At 44.2% G+C, this 24,779-nt stretch overlaps 2 protein-coding genes across 3 annotated transcripts in view; both read right to left on the bottom strand.

The window, feature by feature from the left end:
* The window catches only part of MRPS6 (mitochondrial ribosomal protein S6), a 46,989-nt gene extending 23,543 nt beyond the window's left edge, over positions 1-23,446 (bottom strand). The window contains exon 1 of the mRNA XM_082303805.1: positions 23,313-23,446. Coding sequence (XP_082159931.1) covers positions 23,313-23,357 — 45 coding nt within the window. The 5' untranslated portion in view covers positions 23,358-23,446. The remainder of the gene's footprint in view (positions 1-23,312) is intronic.
* SLC5A3 (solute carrier family 5 member 3) lies at positions 1,179-23,399 on the bottom strand. Of its 2 annotated transcripts, none has more exons than XM_082303803.1 (2): positions 23,313-23,399; positions 1,179-9,466 (listed from the first exon to the last, which is right to left on the bottom strand). In XM_082303803.1, the coding sequence occupies exon 2, from the start codon at positions 9,162-9,164 to the stop codon at positions 7,023-7,025; it is 2,142 nt and encodes a 713-aa protein (XP_082159929.1). In that variant the 5' UTR covers positions 9,165-9,466; positions 23,313-23,399; the 3' UTR covers positions 1,179-7,022. The 2 variants fall into 2 exon arrangements, with proteins under 2 accessions (XP_082159929.1, XP_082159930.1); XM_082303804.1 differs by lacking the exon at positions 23,313-23,399 and adding an exon at positions 9,893-9,942.
* Positions 23,447-24,779: the final 1,333 nt, after the last annotated feature.

Genomic DNA, 24,779 nt, shown 5'->3' on the forward strand with positions numbered 1-24,779 from the left:
TCTAGAAGATGCCAACATCCCATCTCTAAAAGGACATCTTCATCCGCAATCCACAGGTGATTAACTACCAGGCCTGCCCCCATCCTCGCTGAACCATCACCACTGGACAACGAAGAGGTCATGATTCACACTGCGCTTTCCATGGCTATTAGTTCAAATATATCCTTATGGGGGAGGGATGAGGGGGAGAAGGAAATGGAAGACTCACATTTGGTCTCTGCTTTCAGAACTGGGTTGGTATTTTAATCTTTTTCAAATAAAAATCACGAGAAGGTATCCTTCCCTCCCCAAAGGCAACTATCTAAGCATTGATGACCACAAGCTGCAACTGCTTCCTACAAGGGAGAAGACAGCATGACACGCATCATTCTCGGAGCGTGACTGCTGGCACGGGCTCCTTGGAGGACGTGGGCACCAGGACTGACTACTAGATTGGAGTCAGAAATGAACACAAGACAGACACCAAGGCATCCAGGCTGGGGCAGTCCCAGAGGGATACCGAAGCACAACTGGAGGTATTTAAGGACACTTCAGAATCAAGTAAGAAGGTGCCTTTCCCACTCAAAAATTGGTTAAGCAGCAGCTGAACAGGGCATTTAAAGAAGATAAAAAGAAAAAACAAGGAAAAAAAAAAAAAACAAACCCGAAATTTTGCATGATATCCAACAAGGCCGCTCTGCTGAATGAGGATTCACCGGTCTTTTGTTTTGCACACAAGCTGCTGCTCTGCAGGGTGCTTCAGGCGGCCAGCCTTGCCCTGCCAGCATCCTGAGCTTCAGGTCATGGAAAGATCAGTCCAGCCCCACCTCCCCGCAGCATGAATCGGTGTTAAGTTTTGCAGCAGCCAAACTGCACAACCAAGTTCTGGATCCTTAATTTCTTCTTGCACTTTTAAAGAATCTAGTTTGGGGGTTTTTTTCCACTTCTCTAACCAAATGCCCATGCCCAGTTTAAAGAGGTCTGCCTTTTAATAATGGGGGCAAAACGAGAAGTATCCTTCTATATAGGGATGCAATGCTTCCTACAAGTAAGAATATGTATGACGTAATTAGGGACGAGTTCTCCAAAATAGCTTCACAAATATCTATTCTGTTTTGTGGATTTTTTTTTCTCTATTTTTATTGAAACTTTGTACAGAAGTTTTAAACATTTCCATACAATACTTTTAGACAGGACAAAATGCCATGGTAAAGGAATGTAAACTGCAAGAAACACAGTCTGAAGTATCCAAATACTCTCTAATAAGAGTTTTAGTTTGAAGACTAATGCAGTAGGCAAAATAATATGCATACAGTATACAAAGAACAGTATACACAGGGCCAGCAATGCTAACTATGAAAATTTTGCATCAGATTTACTTCAAAGATTTATAGCAATATGATAGTTCTATACACTAGACCAAAATTAATTTATCATACATCGTTTCTATGACAAAAAGCTTGTCATTATGGACAGTAGCAACTTACAATATAATTAAGCTGTATTAATCTCATTAACACTTCTAAATCTATATTCCTACTACAATATTTTTTTTCAGTATATTGTCTTGTAAGATCTTAACAGACCTTTAAATAACACTTTACCAAAAGAGACCTGGATCCATTATAGTGATCTTATCTACATGCCCATTTGGCTTATTTCAAAAAAACAAGGGATAAGGAAAAAGGCAGGTTTCAAATGCTATATGATATCATTTGGTTTTGGTCTGAAATGTGTTTTAGTTGAATAGTTAAAAAAAAAAAAACCAAAAAGGCAGTTCATTAACTGGTATTTTATATAAAATCTGCAGAAAAATACAACAGCAACAAAAAACAAAAATACTTCACAGATATCTAAAAAAACATTATATCAGAGATACAAGGTAAAGCAGCATCACTTTGACACTGTGCTTTAAAAATAAGAAGATGAATGAAGAGACTGCTCTAGTGATATTAGAAAATTTGCTTTCTTCTTGAAGAAGACTACTAACATTTTGCACAGCAACTATTTTTATAACCACCTCATTTAAAAACGTGTATTCATAGACACAGAGAATTGTCATATCATTACCATTTTTGCTCAAAGTGTCTGACTTTACACAGTGAAACTGATAATGCTAAGTGTCACCAGATGTCACTATACCATGAATTCAGTATTAGAACAGAAGTGAAGCAAATGCCTTTAAACCAACACCATAAAAGAAATAATAGAAAGTGTTTTGTAAACAAAACAAACCACTTTGCAAAACAAGAGAGTTCAGAGATCTCACAGTGAAATCAGAAATCCTAATTATATATGTTTACATTCTAGGACTACTCTTTACCTTAGGCCAATTAAAGCACATTAAACCATTTAATTATATACAAACATTTTCTTAAAAAAAAAAAATGTAAAACATTGCACACAAGTCTGCTTTTTAACATCACATAACAAGGTTAGTTTTATTTTCAAAACAATTACATTTAAGGGCACAGAACATACAGAATACCAAATTAACAGATGAGTACTTTTGCTTCGCTATACATGCTAAATCCAAAGATTTCCTCAAGAAAGCTAGAGCTAGCAACTCTAACTTCTTCCATGTATCCTGTTCTCTGAAAGGGAGCATCTCCCAACACCTCCTTTATCTTAGGATTTAAAAAAATATATATATAAAAAAAATAAAGCTGTACGTTTTTAAGTTGTAAGCATCTTCTGCTTTAACTGTTCGCACAGAGATCCTTTGATGGCTCTCCCTGCTTCACTGCAACCTTGTGGGAAATCCTTTTCACTACTCAGTTACAGTACTATCATGACTTGCATCAGAAGTCTCATGCTGGCCCTTCTGGGATTAGGGTGGAAAGGGGAACACAGAAGTGGAGAAGTAGAAAATACACAAGCGGTATACTGAAGCCCATTTTAATTTCTTACAATCTCTCACCGTTTCCTTTCAGGTATTAGTAAAAGCTAACAGGAAAAATAACAAAAAACAACAAACCCCAAACTTTGGCAGAGAATAGCATCAAATCATTCATTTAAAAAAAAAAAGTTAAATAAGAATAGTCTCCCAGAATGTACTATTAAGCTCTCAAGAAGCCTCTTTCTTTTTTATTTTTATTTTCTTTTTTAAATAAAAGGCTTCTAACAAATTTCTGGGAGAAAATTCAAATATCTTAACTGAAAAATAAGTTAAGGGAAATAATAACAAAAAAGGTGTCATTCCAAAATAAGTTTTTCGAGACTGTCGTTCTAAGCTCAAGGCAATAAATACACCAATCGCTGCGACACAGAAGCACATGTCCTCCTGGATCGACCCCTGCATGACTAGCCAGTCCCACCGAGGAAGAGGCTAGGCATTAACATTTATGGAACTGATTGTCCATCATGGGAGACACTTGTAGTTTTACCGGACAAAAAAGTTGGTGTTCAAACCAAAACGTATTAACCTGGGTTAACACCCCTTCTACATAGATCATGGTCAGAAGATTAGCAAAGGCATGTTTACGCTATAAAAAAAACCCTCAAGCTACTTCTTATACTAAGGTCCATAACACAGGGCAAGGGACTTGCTCACCAATAGACCGTTTGCTTGAAGCCTTATAATTTTTTTTTTTTTTTCCCTAATAAGGGCCTTATATTAAGTGGTTATATGCAGCGAAGAACATTAGCAAGTTCTATGACCTCTAAGACATGAAAACAGAATACGACTGAAGAGGTCGGCATTAGGCAGAGAGTAGCATAGAAACACATTTTTACACGACTTAAGCAAATTACTTCTCCAGTGCTTTTTCTCCTAAAAGCTTCTTCACAATAACAGGTCTAAAGATGGGGGGGAATGCAAAGTATTACTTTATTAAGATCCTGACTGACTGCCAATTACCACTGTGATTAATGAGGCAACTTGTTAGTTTAGTGAAAGTGAGAATACATTAACTGGAAGATGGAGTATCTCAGATTCAACAGTCAAAGGCTGCACCGTACATTTGCAAAGGATTATGACTCCCTACTACAGTCAAAGGATAATTTCACCATGAATCTGACTGCAGTTATACTGCACAGGATACAGGCATCTTGTGTATTAACTGTTTAAACAGCGTTCTCTTTAAATAGCAAGTGACTTGGGCGGAGGGGGGAAGAGAGGAGGCAAAACAGGCTGGGAAAAGCCATTGTAAGCAAACCACTCTTCAGGTGGCAGTAAAAGCCATGCCTTCAGCTTCATAACCACGTAAGGCACCCTGGGAAAAAAGCAAGCACAGATGAAGTAATGGCAGCCAAGCGTAAGGGTCCCTGAGCTAACCTGGCTTCACAGGTTAGGTGGCAATGCATTTGTTAATACTGAGAGCAAAGAGGACCAGTCTGGAAAATCCAAGTACCAGTCACTGACAGAAAGACGTGCCAAGTTACTAAGGGACAGTGCCTGGTACATGAGTCTCTCTTTCCTTGTGTTGAATTAGGCATATTAGCCAGATCCCAGCCTTTTCGAGAAGATATTGTTGGACTGAGACTTATCTTTACCCTCCCCAAGTTGTTACTTTTCATCCCACCAAGATCAAATTTTACCATAAATTACTTTATCCTGCACAGAAACAATTAACTGGTTTACATCTTTCTTATGGTACCACCTTCCCAACTCAGCCCACTAATGAATTAACTTGAGATGCCATTAACGTATTTCACATACGTATTTCACACACTACAATTTTACTATTAAAAAGGATTTCAAATATTTTTCTGAACGAAGCCAGCCACACAAACCATAAGAAAATGTGTCCTGTCACACTGGTATTAACATCAAGACTCTGGTATGGCAGCTCTCCTCTTCTACATACATTGCAAAACTGCCCCTACGCTTATTACTGTACTTCCAGTTAGAGTAGTCTACTTTCCAGCAGCAACAACTAAACAAAGTAGAGAAAGGTGGGACATCTTGGCCTCTGTTTGAAGTCTTGTAATTAACAGGATTCAATTGATTTAAAAAACAAAAACAACCAAAAAACCCAACAAAAATCAAGTTAATAATTTTATCTGAAGATATGTATTGTACCTCATACTAAGCTATTTGGACGGCCTGCAGCTTACAGCACCACTGTACTGGAAAGCAAACTTTCTCCAGCAGCCAATGGCAGGAGTAACCCAAATTTCATCTCTACAGAACTATTTCACCCATAGCTATTGGTTCTTGTTTATATTATTAAATTATACTGTGCCAAGGAAACATTTCTGGACCCTTGAATTGATGCTGTTGAGTTGTCAGCATGGTCCCTTAGACCATTTTTGGCCCAGCCAGTTCATGCTCTCCCAAACAATTCCCTACATGAGCTTGGGAGCAATGACAACTGGAGGAATTATTTTCATGGGAAGCCTGGATATGACCGCTCTATCCTGGAGGGTAAGGGAGTTTAATACTACAAGTGCAGCCACACACTGTCAGCTGGCCTCTGCACCTGAAAACAGGCCCCGACTCAGTTTAGCATAAGGGCAAGAGCACCCAGGATGGCAACACGTTCTCCTGCTTTACCAAGGGGGAAGTGGACCGAGCTCTGCCACCTTTCAGTCTGCTGAGCTCCGCCAACTTGCTGCACACACTTGTCCTCCACACCTGGAAACTGTTCATCCCTGCCTTGGGCATCCACCCTTCGGCAGAAAAGAACCTCAGCATCACAAGACCTACTGATCATCTGTCATTTTGCCTGGGAGAAGTTTCACTTTTTTTTTTTGGAAGAATCGTAAGGGCAGACCTCAATTGCCGACACAGATTACAACTGCACTCTCTCCTTATCTCCTGGCACAGAATCCCTCAGAAGTCATTCCTTAAAAAAAAAAAAATAGGTTTGACAGGGTGAAAGGTGAAGTGGGAGAAGACAAGAGGCAAAAGGACTCTGGAAAATAAGGACCACTTCCACCTCTTTCCCCCACTTCCCCTTCCTCCCGTTTTCCCACTTGTTCTTCTCCCCTTACAGACTCAGTATGCAGCAGTGGTAGGGCTGCAGAGTATTTCTTTCTAGACACACATAGCAGAGGAGAAGAGTTATTCTTCAGTGTGCTTACCAAACCGAACACATGCAAAGTCTCACATTTTTCTTTTTCCCATGTGGCAGAACCTATGTACAGATTTTTCTCTAAGAAGAGGTTAACCCTAGTTATGTCCTAAAGGTTTGGGGGCTGAAGAGGCTGAATATACACTCTTCTATTCCAATATACTACAAAACCCAAATAAAGAGTATTTCTTTTTTTTCCTTTCCCCCTCTCCTCCATTGCCAGTTTGTCATCTCCAGGTTGGTTTTTTTTGTTTGTTTTTTTTTGTTTGTTTGTTTTTTTAAATACAGCAACTTTTCAGTAATGGAATTTACAGTGGATAAAATCAAAAGACAAAAATTCTGTTACAGAGAAAAAAAAGATAGAAAGCTACTAACAGCTACAGTGTTTTAAGTGCTACAAGATGAGACAAAGTATCATCCTGTTGTTGCCATAAGAGAAATGAGAAACTGAAAAAAACTAAAAGCAGTGAGCAAAATTAAAGAGTGCTAAGTTGGCCAAGGTAATATAGCTATGTTACAAAGAAAAACTACACAACCATGTGCATGGTAGCCTTACATTTTTAAAAAAAAAAAAAAAAAAAAAAAAAAAAAAATCTTTCGACACAGCTTTAATCATTTAGATTTTACACATTGGTAAATGATTATTTGTTATCTGCACCCTGATGCTGACTGAGCTCTGTAACTGCCTGACTTCAAACACAGCCACCTGCCTGCCTTTGGTATATTTATACATGTATACATGGAAAAACAAAAGGTTAGTATTGCAAATGGGAAAAAAAAAAAAGGAAAAAAGAAAAAGACACCACATGACATGTTCTGCCTTCAGCAGAGATAGGACAACATGTCTCAAATGGTTTCTAAATAGGCTAAAGTTGAGTTGATCTTACAATTATAGCGTAAACAATGCCTGGGTTGCAGTTATGTTATTTGAAAAGAAAAAAACAAAACAAAACAACGAACAAAATCTCCAGAGACCTGTATCAACTTCTGTATGTTTAGCCATACCCTTAAAAGTTCACTATTCACTCACAAAGAGAAATAGACAAACATGAATATTCCAAGCGAACAGACACAGACCAGTCCAGTATTTAGTAATAGTTTAACTTTTGGAGTCTCTTCCAGCATTTGTAAACAAACAGTCTCTTCCTCGATCTCCCGAACAGCTCTCTTGTTCATGTTTTTACTTTTAAAGCCACAGAACCAATCTATGAATTTCAAATGTCTCTCTCTGTCATCAGTCTCTTCCTCATGCTTTTTCTCCCCCATCAAAGCCGCTTGTCCGTTCGAATAACAATCAACTGGTGTCTCGACTTCAGAGTGACTCACAGAAATCACTGGGTTGCTGTCATCTCTGCAAGTAACCAGAAGATTGATATCCTCCGGCTTAATATTTTTAATATTTTCTTCCGATTTGCCGTTTGGAATGATATGGTTAGTGTTTTCATTGCACTTCAGGATGCTCTTTTCTTGCACTTTGTACAGCTCCCCCTTTGCAGCGTTCTCTTTTACATTCCTGTTTTTCACGGCCCAGAAAGTGGTCGTCCGAACCTGCTCCTTTGTAGGCGGAGGCGTGAGGAGGCTTACTACAAAGGTCACGATCCCAGTGATCCAGAACAGAGCTGTCGCAACATACATGTAATGGATGTTTTTGATAAAGCTTGGCCTAGTATCCGGCTGGTTACACTCCGGAGCACGATAGATAAACGCCAGTATCAACCGTATCGCTCCAAGAACAAACCCGGCCATTCCACCATAGAAAGCTCCCTGCTCATTGCAACGCTTCCAAAAGATACCCATAAGAAACAGAGCAGCCACCGGTGGGGTCAAATAGTCCGCTACCTCTTGAATATAAAGGTACATCTGACCACCTTGCATTTCTACAATTATCGGGACCCAGGCAATGCTTATAACTACCATGAACGCAACAAAGACTCTTCCTACAATCATGAGTTCTCTAGACGTCGCGCTCTTCCGAATGAGTTTGTAGACATCAAGTGTGAATATGGTGCTGGCACTGTTGAATATTGAGTCCAAGTCACTCATCAGTGCAGCGATCATCACAGCCATCATCAGTCCCCGCAGACCAACCGGCACAAGTTTCATCACCAAACGTGGGTAGGCAATGTTAGAGCATCCAGCTCTGCTCCCGCAGACTTGAAAACAGTGTTCCGGATTAATGCAGGCGATATCATCTGCAAACAGTATTCGTGAAATCATCCCTGGGACAACTATAATAAACATGGGCAGCAGCTTTAAGAAGCCTGCCATCAGAGTGGATCCTTTGGCATGAGCAATGTTTTTTGCAGCTAAAACTCTCTGAACTATGACTTGATCGGCACACCAGTACCAGACAGAAGCCGGGGTCTGTCCCAACAGAAATCCAGGCCAGGGAATATCTTCATCTGTGGGCTCGCGCAACATTTTAAGAGCATCAGGCTTTGGGTTGACGTTGCAGGAATCGATATTGGAAATGTTGTAGGTTAACAAGATAGACGTAATATTTGGTGATGCTAACATGTACCTTCTTTTAACTTCTTCAAACCCACCAACCTCCGTAATACTTATGATCATAAGTGTGAGGGCACCAATAATCATAAGCAGAGCTTGAAGGGTGTCTGTGTAGATGACAGCCACAAGACCTCCAGTCACAGTCAACAGTGCAGTCATTCCAATAAGGAGGATAACCGACAAATAGAGGTTCCAACCTAGCGATTCTTGAATAAAAAGTGCCCCTGAATACAAGTCAACTGAGAGTTTGGTGAAGATATAAAGAATTAGAGACAATGCTGCAAAATATATTTGAATTCTATGCCCTCCAAAACGCTTGGACAAGTATTCAGGCATGGTGTATACTCCCGACCGGATGTAGACTGGGACGAAGACCCATCCTAAAAGCTGCAAAAGCATTAAGGCGTTGAATTCCCATGCACCTACTGCAAATCCACTCGCCGCTCCAGATCCTGCGAGCCCAATGAAATGTTCACTTCCAATATTGCTCACAAATAAAGATGCACCAATAGCTACCCAGGTCATAGAACGCCCTGCCAAAAAGTAGCCACTTACGGTGCTCCGATTGTATTTCCACATGGCAAAAAAACCTATGCACATTACAAGCACGAAGTACAGTGCCACAATGGCAATGTCTGCTGTTTCCAAAGAAGCCCTCATTTTTGTAAACAAAATGACTTCGCACAGCTGACGTCCACTTCTCGCCCCCCAGCAAACGTCTTTTAAGCAACACGTGAACCAGTTAACATATATCAACACTGCGGATCAAATTCTTTGTCCCTTGGTTTGCTGTCCTGATGCTGGTGGTTGTGGTACATTTACTTTCTCCGCTTCTCAAATGGAAATTTGGAACTTAGCACGCACTTTTAATCCACATTCCACAAGAGCATCAGCCTTAACTCAGTTGATGTAGGAGAAATTCTTAGTTGCAGCTAAGTTTAGTGAGGCCTACTGTACCAACCCTGCAAGGCAGCAAAGACAAAAGACAAAGATTGAATTAGAGAAGAATTTCATGAAGTAATGAGAAAAAATTTGAAGTCTAGTAAAACAATGACTGAACACCACAGATTTTTCCCCCTTATATTTCCTGCTGTATTTATGCAATCCATAATACACATAATTAAATATTTGTAGAACTAAGTAGTAATGCCTTTTACAAGTCAGCTTTAATGTTTACAAGTACCTTAAGGGACGCAGCAATTCTGGAGTATTAAATGACCCAAATTCCCTAGAACAAGGCAAGGAACAGAAATATATTTTATTTTTCTTTACTTTAGAGTCTCACAAATCTACTTCTCAAGCCACTAAACAGGCCTTCCTCTCACAAGCAATCTGAGGGGAAAAAAACCAAACAAACAAACAAAAAACAACCGCTAAGGAGCGTTAACCTGGCTAGTCATTTCCTGTATTGCTTTAGCACTGCACCCCACAAATCTTGGTAGATCATATGCATGCACTTGAAACACCAGCTGGCTGCTAGAGCAAAAAAAAAAAAAAAAAAAAAAAAAAAAAAATCAAAGTGAAGTCACAATGCTGTGAATAAACAACACAAATTTAAGATCAGCTGGAGAATCAAGGTTATTCCGCAGCTTTTAGATGAGTTTGCACCTGTCTGGGGTATCGATGATCACAGTGTTACATTTTACTCTGAAAGCTCTTCATACATATCCCATGTAATCTAAGTGAAGAAAAAGTCCCATTCAAGCAAGTGACAAAAGCAAAACTATGCCTGACATCTGGCTTTAGGGTATTTCTGTCTGCCATGTGCCTTTTGATACCCACACCTGCATGGTTTCAGGATTTTTTGGGAGCACCCTAGGCACAGGAGGGAGAACCAGATGGATTTTGGTAGCAGTCACAGTTGCTAGGATGCCAGGAAGCGCTGTTCCCAGCACTGTCCATTTGCATCCAAGCATGAAGAGGATCACTGACATCAGAGGTAGAAGGTTTTGAGGCAAAGCATACCCTGCCACTGTATTCCTGAACCCCCAATCACACCCAGTTCTACCAAAGCATGTCAGGAAGCAGGCACTCATTTATGCAAGCAGGATTGAAGCACTCAAAGTGGAGGGAAGGGGAAAAAGACTTGATGGCAGATAACTGGACAGGTGGGAAAGGAAAGGGCACTGAAGAGCTGCACGCTGGCTCCTACCTCTGCCATGGAGATAGGATGCTCCTATCTCCTATTTGTGCCTTCGGAGGCATCGTTTACCTATACCCACCTAAAACTACTCAATGGGTTTAGAGAGTGCTGGACATAAGATTCTTCTACTTCCTACACTGAATGAGCACAGCAAGGGAAGAGGAGACCAAAGCAAAGAATCGGTTTAGTCTAAAGATCAGAACACAAACCTTTACTATTCAAGATAATTACAGAAGAGTAAGGAACAGGGTCTGACTCCAGTCCTCTTTCCCACCCACTGCTAAAGGTAATGCAGGCACACACAAAAAAAAAAAAAAAAAAAAAAAAAAAACTCACCAGATCTTTTTTCTGCCCATAAGGTCTGCCAGCCTTCAAAGTCTTACAAGCACCAGCTTCAGGCATTCCCCCTCCCACTTCATTTGCAGAAGTGCTTTGGCACTATGCTGAAGCTCCCATTTCCCTATTAATTCATCTATGATTAATACAAACACCTAGGTAAAATATTCTAGTATTTGGGTGGTTTCCTGTTTAGCATCCCTGTAGCATATTCGCTTTGTTTAAAAAAGAGTAAATAAAAACATTACAAAGATAGATCATGATAAAAACTATAGTTAAGGTTGAAAATGCACGCACTCCCCCCTCTGCCTTACTTTGTGCATTACTGAAGGCAGCAACGGTGCTGATGTAAGAATGTGCACTTCTCATTAAGGCAGATGTATTTTTAAAATAGCTTACAGCAAACCACAACTTCAGCCTTAAGGAGAAATTCACAATCATGTTATTCGTACGAGCTGGCTGTTTTTCAGGAGTAGTTCAGAATCAAAAAAAGATAATAAGGGTTCCCCACCACCACAAACCCACATGAGAATACAGATATTCGTTCTGCTGGAGTTATAGCCAATAATGAGAGACTACGGAGACATGGCACAAAATGGACTGATTACAGTAGTGTGCTAAATTTATCATGCTCATAAGCCTCAAACCACAGATCTATTTTAAATTCTTCCATAGAAGAATTCACATTTATCCCCACCCGCAAATGCAGCAGAAGTTAAATGGTCTATTAGTTTAATCCAACACAAAATTATAAACACTTCAGATCATATGATGCCATCAGATACAAGTATAATGTACTATTCTTAGTTTTAAGCACTTTTGAGTAACACTTTAATAGTGTTGCATCTTTTACTACATTCAGCTGAATTTTCAAATGCAACTGCATTATAATGTTTATACCAAAACTATAAATATTTTAAGGAAAGGGGAAGAAGAGATTTTACTCAGACACAGTGGAAAGAAGAAAAACTACTATACAGAAAATTAGAATAATGGGCAAGCTAAAGAAATAGTAATAACCGATATTTTCCCTGATCTGTTGCCCTGCTCTGTTACTGAAAAATGTTAGACTTGAACTTTAGTTCACTCTCCACCATCTTCCCTGTAGGTTAATCAATGACCTTGCAAAACGATACTATACAGTAGTATGCATAAATCACAAAAATACTCATCAAAACGATGTCTATTTGATACAAGAGGTAGCCAGCTCATAGTACGACTATTACAAGCATGTTCAATCCCTCTGAAAAGTGTGTAAGTAGAAGATGCAGCTGCCCTTGAATAAATTGTGACATTTCTCAATTAGGATACTTGCCAAACTACAATGGGCTCATTCTAACCAAAATAAACAAAAAGTGAAGTTTCTTGAGCATTTTCCACTGGAAGGTAGAGCCAGACCATGCATTTGAAACAAGCAGTCTACAGAGACCTGAACCATCACCTTTGTAATCAACATCTCAATTTTGCAGGGTTCAGCTTGCTTGAGCAGGAAGGTGGAAAGTTTTCAGTAGCCGCTACAAATTTGCTGCACTGTCACTAAATTACTGTACTAAAGTAGCTTCTTGTACCAGTTTCTTATTAGACCTAATTCTAAAATAACCCTGGAACTTTTTTTCATTATGAAAATGAGACTCGTCCCTCTGAACTTTCAGCAAGTTATGACCTCAAGTCTTTGAGACGCCCCATGCGAGTTTAATCTCAAGTTATTAGAGCAGCGTACATTGTGGCACTGACAGAAAAAAGACAGAAAGACAGCACTGCTGCCAAGGACTGTGAATTTTTTTCCCTAAGGCTGTTTTCTGGCTGGATCATATCAAAGACACAAAACAATGTGCTTCCCTCTTGTCTGAAGATAGAGGGCTACAGCTTTGGTGAAACAATGCATATGTCTCTCCAACAGGCAGCCTGTCCTTTAAGGAAAAAAAGAAGTCTCAAGCAATTCCCTGAAGAGATGTTAGATAATGTGAAGCAGATTTAGGGTGGGATTTTTAGGAGAAATCTGTATGATTGTTTTAAAGGAAAACTTTCTCCGCAGTGCTTTTTTAATAAGACAGGTCTTAAAATACGCCAGAATCAAACTGCTCCAGCCCTAAAGCAACTATTTGTTTTCTGCTCAGTCTATTTCTCTTCTCGCAGATGGGAGTTTCTCAGTTGACTTCCCTTTTCTCTTACAGTTAAAGAGTTGGTCCCAATGGCCAACGCTTTTAGGGTTCATTCGAGGATGCAGATGCCCACATATCACACATGAGTGCCCACTGCTATCATTTGTTAGCAAATTAAGTACATACTTATACTTTGTTCATAGACTTCAAATTAGTTTTGAGGTTCTTAGAGACAACGTTTTTCTTCTCCACCTTCTTCAAGCAGGGGTATGTTAACTCATACTGGTAGCATTTTACCTACTGAACAAATCACTTGCATGGAAGAAACGTACCCAGATTGCCAGGCTCAACATCGAAAATATTAACAATCTCTCTCCCAGGAAAAAAAAAAAAAAAAGAATAAAAGTCTCATGCCTTGAGCAGGCCTGTACAACATTCAACGCCTTGAGTGTGTTGCCTAGCCTGCTCCCACTACAGGCTACCTGCTACGGACACGCAAGTGAGTTCCTACCTGTCCACTGCTCCACAGTAAACACAAGGTTCTCTGAGGTAGCCTATCTCTCAGAAAAAAAAGAGGAAAAAGGTTCGTTCCATTTATTGCAGCACTCTAGAACACAAAAAAAGGAGCACAAATGTTCTTCATGGGATAACTGATACATATCAACTTATCCTTATGTAGTACATGCCCTTGAGAAAGCAGGGGCTATCCTTGTCAGCTGCACAACAGAGCCCTAAACATTCAGGACTGCAGTTTCAGGACTCTCCCTTGTAAACCAGGAGCTGGGGCAGAGGAGCCGGGCAGGAATCCCACCCGAGACAAACAGGCTGTCATAAGAAGCAGGAAAGTTGAGAGGCAGAAGCTGACCTGTAGCATCGAATAAATAACTTGAGTTAAGGTCTGGACTGGCATTCCCAGCAACTCAACAGGCTGGAGCAGAAGAGTACCACATTTACAAGTTACCTGAACCAGCAGCAACCTGACTAACCTGTTTGCCACACGTGCTCTGCTGCCCCAAAGTGGTACTGCATCAACACTTCTGCTGGCCTTGGAGAACACAGGCACCACAGAGGCAACTCTATAATATAATCATCACTATCACAGAAGTCCAATTTGAGGTGCAAGGTTCAAGTCAGTCACTCAAAGGAGTTGTTATGAAGACAAAATGCACTTTTTTTTGTCTGGGTTTTCAGGAATCGCTCCAGTTCTGGTCTTCATTTTACTGCAGCATCAGAAAAAGAAGCTTGCTCCACAGTACATTCTTCTCGATTCTTTTCTAAAGGACTGCTGAAGGAGACATGAGAGAAATAAGTAACCTCACAGCATGCAGCTCAGCAGCAGAAACAGAGAACTACACTGCATTTGCCAGTCAGAAATGTAATGCTACTGTGGACTATTACAGTAGCAGCAACTGGAGTACTGTAAGGCCAACTGAAGCTGAAGGGCACTGTGACTGACAGTGTTAGAGTAGTAGATCAATTTAGCTGTTGTTTTTGTTTTTAACCATTCTTCCCCCCAACCCCCATCCCAAGTGTATACACCTATTTGGGTCTCCCACCAAGTCACAAATTAAGGAGGGAGCACAAAAAAAAAAAAAAAAAAAAAAACAGAAGAAAGAGGATGCAGCTTTATTGCAGTGCTCATTCAGTACTCTGTAAACACAATAGAAGCTACAGTACTGTTGAACTGCAAAGCAAAAGGAAGATGGCTTATTTTCCAAAACCTACATCACCAGCAGTGCCTCAGCAAGCCACTTCACGCCACTGCCTGTGGCATTCACATTTGGATGGTTTCTTTCCCCATGAGTCAGTCCCCTGCACTCTGTCAGGAATAGTGGGTTTATTTGCTTCCACTGTTCTTCCAAAAACTCCAAACACCTAAAGGGGAAGGAGGGGGTTAAGCTGGGGACAGAAGAAGGGAGAAAGTTCCTTTTTATTTGTTAAAATAAAGAGATACCAGAAAGATAGACTATCTTCTCCATGCCCATCTAGGCATACCATAGTCATCTTACTCAGGTCTTAAGAAAAACTAGTCCATCAGCTTAAGTTAAACTGACTATTAGTTTAAAGAAAATACATAGGTAAGTACTTCCTTTTCCCCTTGTCAGCCCAAAGAATTGGCTGATGTTTACATGGGTGACAGATGTTATCTGGGTTCTCTGAAGAGAGCAGAAAGTACAGCTGCTGCTCAGCACCGCTGAGGAACTGGGCCACTCTTCCCTGGCAAACGAGCAGAATCATTCACGCCTCTGCCGTAACTCAAGCAGATGACTACCAGAGGTTCAGATGCCCAAAGACAGGTTGTCACTATAAGCAGCTCCATCCCTCAGCAAGGAAACTATGCTTTTCTTTGCAACTGCAGACAGATGACATCCTTCCTTCTACACAGGAACTGGAAGCAGAAGAGGAAAGAGGGTACTGAGAAGGCACACGGTCAACAGTAACCAAGTAAAGAGCACAATAGGGCAAACAGGGAAGGCAAGCCATTTTAATGGAGGTGGGAGGGGGTTTCTCTTCCAGGAGATGGCAAAAAATAGAAGATTCTGGCATCATGCAGCATCAGGCAGAACTTTCCCTGCCAGGTAAGTGTGTCAAGATGTCAGCTGACATACTAGGTTGGAAGCTGCAGAGGGACACTGAGCCTGAAGGCTCAAATTCCTTCTTGTGGCAACCTGAAGTTCAGAAGCACAAACATTTTTCACTGCCACTGGCAAGTACTATTTACCTAAATTAGTCTGATGAAGTACTTAATCACTAAGAGCAACAGCAAGAGAATGGGTAAAACGAGCATTAACATGCAAGTAATTTGATTTCTATACAGGATTTGGGACCACATAATCAAGTTTTCTGGACACAGAGGACAAACATTATCACCCTATCAGAAGCACACCATCAGAAATTGTTGTAGAATATCTACCATTACTGAAGTTGACCATTTTCTTTAGCTGCAAGGTACAAAGATGCGATCCAGTTGGTTGGTTGGTACCATTCAGCAGTAATTGATGTAACTGGCATGCTCCTAGCCTAGAAAAATGTGCTGGTTCACCCCATTTGAAGAGGATTTTGGCAAGGAAAGTACAGACTTCAGAAGTTACTTGGGGAATGAGAAAGCAGTAGTGGAAGTGCCAGTCTCCATGCAACTGGGCAAAATACTAGGGAGAAATTCTTCCTAGAATTTCTAGGGAGAATAAAAAAATAAAACCAGACTCATTAAGCTTATTTAGGACTTATTTAGGACCAAGTTCCCATCGCATTTATGGCTGCCCACAGTCTTTCCAAGAACATAAAGCATCACAAGTTTTATTGAAAGGTGAGACAGAAGTTTCAGGGGCACCCATAATCCTAGAATTTAAGTTTGAGGCCCTCCAAGCTTCCTAGTCTGCTGGGTGCTCTTGCAAGATTTCCGAGCCTTCTTGGGGATTTCAAGACACCAAAACAAGGCTTAAATAAAGTTATCTTGATTATAAAACAACTAGCACTATTCTACATTAAGCTTTGTAATATCGAACATTGATTTATTTTTCTAATAGTCTCAACTCCACTGAACACGTTCCCCTCCTGTATCCATGCTCTGCATGTACCTTTGTTTTTAATTATCATTCCTTAGATATTTACATAACTGAAGCACAAGAACTGGCCTGCAAGTGGACAAGCCAGGATTAAAAAAAAAAAAAAAAAAAAAAAAAAAAAAAAGAGAGAGAGAGAGAAATAGCAGAACAATAGTTCCTATGTAGTTCCTCACAGTCATATTTCTAGGGTTCATGACCCTTCCTTTACACCATCTGCTTCTTTCCCTCCCCTCCCCAGGGAGGATGCATTTTCTTTAGTATTTCATTTCCAGCACCAGTATTTGCACTAGTGCTCCCACGGTAGAGGTCCTTCACTTACACAGATCTTGCCTCACTTTCCATATTTTTACTTGCCATCTTTCCTGTTCCACTTCTACATAACTAGTTATATATTGCCTATCTGTCCTCCCTTTTATTTCCCCACCCTTCTATCAGCTCTTCTACACAATGCACACCAGAGATATTCCTGCTGGCCCACTGGGCAGGCGGTTTTGAAGGGAACAACCTGGTGCCCGGTGGTTCCTGCTGCCCTCGGATAAGCTGCACAGAGGCTGGTATATGCAGCTCTATCAAGCAACTGTTTCCACATAAGCAACTCTTACATTGCCACAGACTTGTAGCAGAGGAGGTCTGGGCAGCTGTGGCTCAAAGAATTAGCAGCCTGCTCTGGCTGGAGTCTGACAAAAAGCAAGATAAATTACTTGATCAATAATCAACAACCACCAAAGTAATTTTTGGATGGAAATTGCCAGCATTATGGCTCTGGAACACGGGAATTGGAGAAATCAGCTCCTGAAAGAATACGTAAAGAAAGCAAGAACTTCCATCATTACAAAATATGGTATGTATGCTGTATTAGAAGAAAGCAAACAAATACACACCTTGATACTTGAATTAATTTAACAGCTTATTCTAAGTGATATAACGGATATCTTCCAAAAAAAGTCAGTCACTTCTGAGGGTTTTTACAACAATGGAGAGCAATAATACTATTTTACCACAACAGGTTCTCCTTCCTCATTTTTCAACAGGTAAAGGATAGACAATCTGCTCTCATGCTGAAGTTTACAAGCACCTCCCTGTTCATATACAGGATGCATCCACATGTATACATACACACAGTGAACAACTGAGGAGAGATACACAACTGAGAGAGAAGAGCACATTGCTAAGTAGGTAACAGGGGCAAAGAGCAGAAGTCAGAAGTCACATCTTGAAGGTTAAGCCACCATTCCTGCCCACTGAAGAGGGGCTAGCCAAATCCCACTGAAGTCTGCCAGTCCCAGCACGGACACAAGGGCCTGCCCACAGTCCTGCCTCAGCAGTCAGGCTTGCAGCTCTACAGCTTAGGGAACAAGATTGGCAGAGTTAACCAGGGCATCCCATCACATACACTCACTCAAGCACATCACTCAATGCACTGCAGAAGCCTGTATAAGCCAAGAGGCTTTCAAGTCCCTTATTCTTGCCATCAGCTTAGTACTCCCTTTGGACAACTTTGCCAAATTCACCTAGCTGACACCCATTGCTATAAAAAGGCTTAAACTATTCTGTAGATGAGAATAACCCTCTACCTCCCCCCATACCCAAGCCAGGCACATATCCCACACTTGGCAGAAAGTTAGAAGAGGACCACTCTCAAGTCTTAAGATTGAGAAGTGGCAAACGTCAGCCAAGCGGGTATCATTCTCATATGCTGTCTATATCACACATTTGAAAATCCAGTTATTCTTACGGAAATGCTTAAGGCAAAAAACAAAAAGCTGACTCCTACAGGAGAGTCAAGGCTAGATCCTGTGGCTTTCCAATCTTGCCTTTTAGTTCCAACTCTTTGGTCTTCTTTCCAGCACCACCCCCGACACAAGGGTCCTTCCCTGCTAGGCATAATACTGTGAAGAAGAGCCTGTTTCAGCCTACTAAAAAAGTCAAAGGAAATAGAGGAAAAATTTGTGTAATTTTAACCTGCTAAGTATGGGACAGGGGTGGGGAAGATGTACAATTCAACCGTAAGAACAGGTAGGTTCACCAGAAAGGAAAGAAAATAAAACCAGTATCTACCTGCTGACTGCCTTCTTCATTCTCCCCCCACTTCTTCCTAGCAACTAAGATATCAAAAGCCCAATTGCTGTAGCTGCCTACACAGCAATTAATTGTAATAGTCAAGATGTCAAGCAACACTACTGCCCATTACTTTGGCTTTCCTAAAATAGCTAACGACCTCCACAGCAGGTAGGGAATTTTTGAAACATGGCAACCCACTCCAAAGGCAACAAACAGATGCTGAAGACAAGTTACATTGTGTGAACATGCCAGTCAAACTGAGAGCCCAGATTCACTGTAGTATTAGAGAGGTGGGTGGATGGGTCCCCTAGTCCGGGTATTTACTGAAACAAGGTGAGCAGGTTCTAGACTATGACACATACTATGTATTTGTCCTTTGTTACAGGTGAAGTGGGGGAGAAGAGTATGCTGCTAATAAAAATATTGACATGCTTCCTCATTTTTAGTGAAATACTCTTAATATAAAGTATTTTCAAACTGTCCATTCGCTTCCGTTCCAGTTACAAAGTTGTTTTGTTGAAGACAGGTGTCCCAGCTCGCAAGAGTCGAGCAGCAGCAAGAACAGCATGGAAATACCGCCACCTTCTCTCTCTGTCCTAGGTTCCCCAGGCTGCCAATTTTCCTTGGAGGGAATTGCCGCCGCAATTTTCCTTGGAGGGAATTGCCGCATTGCCGCCCTGTGGTCAGTCTGCAAAACAGCATCAGAGCAATAGGAAGCCATTTCCAGCTCTTCCTTCCCTTTCCCCCCCACTTCCTTCCCCGGGCTCTCAAGGGAGTTTCGGCAGGAGGAGAAGGGGAGGAAGAGGAAGCCTCCCTGAAGAGCTCTCCTTTCTCCAGCAAGCGACAACTCCTGCTAATTCACGAGCGGGGCACTACCCTTTCCTGCTGAAGGTCCTGCTCTGCCATAATCCCCCCGCTGAAAGCCAAAGATGACTCTCCTGGGAGAAAGTCAGAAATAATTAGAAATATATCTTTTGCTACGAATAGTAAAGTTTAGAGCGTGAACAGCTGCGTCTTCATTTCTGCACCTCTACCTTCACCGCAGCTGTAGTCTTTGACTCGGGCTCTTGAGGGTAGGCAACGTGTTGTTTACATACATCTGCACGCTACTGGTAACACAGCAGCCGTCAAACTCCCCAAGCTCACCCTGCTATTTGTTATTTGCGTGTTGGAGTGTAGAAAGCCACACACGTGGGCAACGTTCATTATTTCTGTCCCAAGTTCCAGTCACTTCACTGGCCTCATACCTTTCTTTTCCCAAAGCATCTCCTCCATATACTCACACGCAGAGTAACACAGTCCACGTCCCTCACTGCAGCTACTCTTCAAATAGAGCAATACCACAGATAAGTAGGCTTTTTTATTTATTTTGGGGGTGCTTTTAGGGCTTATTATTATTGTTTTCCTAAGAGTCACTGACTGGGGTCTCTGCTGATCAAGGACTCTGTCCACAGGCAATTTACAAATACGCTATTTCCAGTGCAAGTCAATTACCTGGTCACACGCTGCCTACAAAACCGGACAGAGAATGGCTACTCAGCTTTGACTTCAGAACGGAGTCATGAGCTTCTGTGAAAAGTACATGCAGACAACTGGTGGCAAAGCTTGAAAGTAAAAGTTTTCCCTCCTTGCTCCCCTGCCCCCCAAGCTCTTGGGTGTTGCATTTTTAAGACAGAAAAGGGAAGCTGAAGAGGCTCTGAGGGAGGCTGTCAAGAAGCAAGGGGCCACAGGAGCATCAGGCAGGACTGAGGGGTCATGCTCGCCCTGTAGCCACATCGAGGCTAGCTGGGCAGGGAGGAGACCAGCTGCAGAACAGGCTCCATGGTTCACAACAGAAGCCACACGCAAGAGAAGAATGAGGAGGGGTCCCCGACTTGAACACAAGCAGTGCTAGGGAGCAACAGAGTTTAAAGCAACAAAAATGAATTGGAGGGATTTATTCTGCCTAGATCTATGAAAATGCCAAGGTAACTATTAAAAACAATTGTGGGTGGGGGAAACCCCACAGAATCACAAAGTTTGCCTCTGAAGAGAGCCATGAAAGTCTACCAGACTGTAGCTCTGAGAAGGTTTGTGCTCAAGCTGCCAGGGAGCTCACAGGAGTTAATGACAGTCCTAAAGTGCAAGAAAGCCAGGTGGCTGGGGCTTACTTTTTTTTGCAAGGCAGGGTAGCTGTCAGAGATGGGGAAGGATGCCACAGACACCAAGAGAAGAGTCAGCACTTCCTCAAGCCTCAGACTACAGTAGGCACCGGAGCATGCAGCTACCACACAGAGGGACAGATATGGCAGGACAGCGAACACCTGCCCAGGGTAGCTTTATCAGGACTGTGTATGATCTCTCCAACTTCTACAGGAAGGACTTACGTAGTCACTCTGTAATTTCAGATGTTTTATTAGCCCCATACTCAGGTCTCCACATTTTGACTAATTTAAGTTAGCATTACAGTCGAGATTATGCACTGCTATGGGGGTCATGAGAGCAACCCCTTTGCCAGGATTCAGCAGCACCATGTAGCATACAACCACTACAGAAATTTTTTTCAAGTGTTCTCATTACACAAGAAAGGCAGCAGTAGCAAGATACTGGAACACAAAAAAGCACCCAGATCTGGTGTACTGTCAACAGCAACAAGAAACCAGCATCTAGAGACAGACTCTCCAGAGTTACAACCAGGGTAGGTTAAAAACAGCAGTACACCTGAACGAAAACTTAAGTATTTTAACATAATCACAGAGCTAAAAAACATGTTAAGATACATCTGCCAGGAAAGAATATACTAGAGAGTCAAACTTCAAAGACAAAAAGGTTGCAGATGTTAAATCCCAAGTGCATCGATGCTCATTAGAAGCATCTTACAGCTAAAAGCTTATCCCTGCATCTCTGCGCTCAGATCCTAGGAACCAAAGATCCTTTCCACCAGCCAGACAGCACTCCATGGCATCCTTTCAGAGTAGTCAGTTTATTCACGTCTTGGTATTATGTCAGATTTGCTACGCTTTCTGTCCTGCTCTGCATTTATAGCATCTGCATGGCATAATGCATCTCCCACATTAACAGCATGTATACAAAAAGCATCTCATCACCTTACCTATGGCTTATACGCTGATGGGAGGGGGGGGAGGGGGGAAACAACCAAACAAAAAAGAAAAAAAACAACACACGTTGACAATCCAAGTCCAGAAGCAGCGTGTTTTGTCAGAGCGAATGCTGCTCCGTGAGGTGGTGCAGCAATGTCACCAGATTTTTTCCCTGTTGCTGTATTTCTCCACTAGAGGACTCACCTGAGAAGTCCACTACAGCTTAAAAAAAAAAAAAAAAAAGCCAACCCTGACATGTGGATGGTACATGTAAAATGAATGGAAATGTACTAGTATATGCAGCACATGTAATACATGAAGACATGCTCCTGTAACTACAGAAGAAACACAGCAACGCTATTTAGCTTCCTGGTATTCTATGACAAATACACATGTTCATTTAGATGAAGGTTAAATGCGAGAGAAAGCATGTCCATGCTGGGTCAGATCAGAAGGGCTGCAGCCTAGCAGAAGTGCTGCTACATTCCAACATCAGCACTGTATATTAAGCTGGAAAGTAGCAGATAAACAAGGCTATAGAAGGTACTAGAGAAGGGCCAGTATCAGCTATTATTTTCCAAATAAAGGGCCCCATCTACACAGAAATGTTTCTATTTTATTATTATTATTACCGACAAGTACACACACCCCCCTCACTGATTCAGCTCTTGTAAAACAGAAAGAGCATCATAATAAGCTCACTCGCTCACACCACGGCTTATCATCACGCCGCCAAAAGCGGCAGTTAGCAACGGCAGGGGAAAGAAAAAAAAAAAAAAAAAAAAAAATTCTTGAGACTTCCCTGGTACAGAGGGGGGCTGGAGAGGCAGGGAGCTGGCACCGCACGAGGGGAAGCCTGCCGGAGCGAGTCCTTGCTTTCCCCCAGCAAGGCTGACCGCAAGGCCTCCCAGAGGCGAGGGGACCCAGCGTGGGGCTGCTGCGACCTAGCAAGGTACCCAGCGAAGGCATCGCAGGTGCTGGGGGGGTGGTGTGAAGCAGACGGCAATGGCAAGCGGTGGTGCTGCAGAGGAAGAGGGGGACGTGCTGGCACCAATGTACAGGGGCAAGGGAAGGTGTTAAGTTCACCTGCGCCAGGCAAGCGGCGGGAACAAGAGAAGGAGAAATGCATCCCTTTCGCTAAGTGTGGGATCTGCTTACCTGCGGACCCAAGGGGAGGGGGGAGAGAAGGGGACTGCGGCTCTAGGGGAGCAACTAAGCAAACTCTCCCAAGCAGCGGGGGGGGGGGAGAGAAAAAAAAAAAAGAGGAAGGGGAGAGGGCAGAGACAGACAGCCAAGAGCCTGAAGCACGCTGCGCAACTCCGCGCCAGGGCGCCGAGGGGAGGGCGGGGAGGGCAGGGCTCGCCCCGGGGGAAGGGGCCGGCCGGGCGCCCGGGGCCGGGGCGTGCGGCTGCCGCCGGAGGCCGGCATGCGGAGGCACCGAGGGGCCGCCGGGTGCTGGGGCGGGGGGTCCGTCGGGTCCCACCGGGCTCCCTCCCTCCCGTCTCCCCTCCCTCACTCACCCTCTGCATGGCTTTCAGGATCAAAGCCAGTTCATAGCGGGGCATCTTAGAGCTGGCTGTGGCGGGAGGAGCGGGGATGCGGCGGGGCAGAGGGTGGGGAGGAGGGGGCGGCGGCGATGCCGGAGAGGGGGGGACCGGAGGAGGAGGAAGGCGCGTCCCCGGCGGCAGGCGGTGCTGGCGGCGGCTCCTGCCCGCGCGGCTCCCAGGCTGCACAGACACCCGGGCGGGCGGGCGGGCGGCGCGGCTTAAAGGGCGCCGGCGGCTGCGCAGGCTCCGCCGCGCCGCCCCCTGCCCGCGCCAAGCACCGCCTCCGCCGCGCACACGCCCGCCCGCCGGGGGGCCGCCGCCGCCCGCCCTCCCGCGGGCTGCCCAACCGCCCCGGCCCGGGGGGAAGGGGGAGCGGGAGGGGGACGCCCGCCGCCGGGGAGCGGGCCCGAACCGGGCGGGCCGAGCCGAGCCGCGGCGCGGGCGCCGCCTCCTCCTCCCTGCGGCGGGCCGGGGCCTGCGCCCGCCTTCCTCCTTCCCGCCGCGGCAGCGGCTGTGGCTGCTGCAGGGAGTGGAAATTTCCACTGTGTCCGCCCCCTCGCTCCCCCCCTCCGCGCACACACACACCCGAGACCGCACATGGTGGGGGGGGCGGACGGCGCCGGGGGCCCCTGCGCCTGGCTCCCGGCCGCCGGCGCCCACGGCCGCGGCCCTGCGGCCGTCGTCTCCACGCACCTGGGTGGGCTGGCACCGGCGGCGGGCGGCGAGGCAGAAGCGGCCCCGTGCCGGCGGGTGAGGCGAGGGTGCCGTGGCGGGCCGGGGCCGCGCGCGCGGGGCGGCCCCGGCCCTTCCAGAACCTTCGGCATCCCGGCGGCTCGGGGCCCGCTGGCAGCGGCGCAGGTGGATGCGGCCCTCCCGCGGCGGGCGGGGCGGAGGTGAAGCTGCGTGGCTGGAAGGCGGCCGGCCTCGATGGCCCGGTGCTCCCGGCGAGGGAGCTTCTGGGCGAACGTTTCGCAGCTGGCGGGGCTCGGCGCGCACCCGTGGCGTTGTGCTCACCCGCGGCCATCAAGGTCCGCGACGCAGATACCGCCTCTCGGCAGCACATCCGACACCGGCGTCCAGCCGTGGCTGTGCCGGAAGCCTGCGACCACCTGCATCCACCAAAGGGTGTTTGGCGAGCCTGGTTTCAACGGTATTTCTGTCCTCCACAGCAGAGACGTGTCCCTCCGCGGGTACCCCCTTCCCTCACACTCACACGTACCCCAGAGCGCCCGACACACGGCCTGGCTTTAGAGAGCGAGCTCACGCCCAGTTTCTGCCCGAGGTTTTGAAGCCCTCATCGCTTGGCCCTGTCTGCTCTCGGAGAAGATGGAGGCAGGGGATGAGAGAGCAGAGCTGTGGCTCAAGGGGAAGCAGGGAAGAAGGCAGATCTCAAGATGACAAAACTTCAATGAAACACCTATCCATGAAATACCAGCCCTG

This window comes from Platalea leucorodia (assembly GCF_965183815.1).
Source record: "Platalea leucorodia genome assembly, chromosome: 2".
Taxonomy (NCBI): domain Eukaryota; kingdom Metazoa; phylum Chordata; class Aves; order Pelecaniformes; family Threskiornithidae; genus Platalea; species Platalea leucorodia.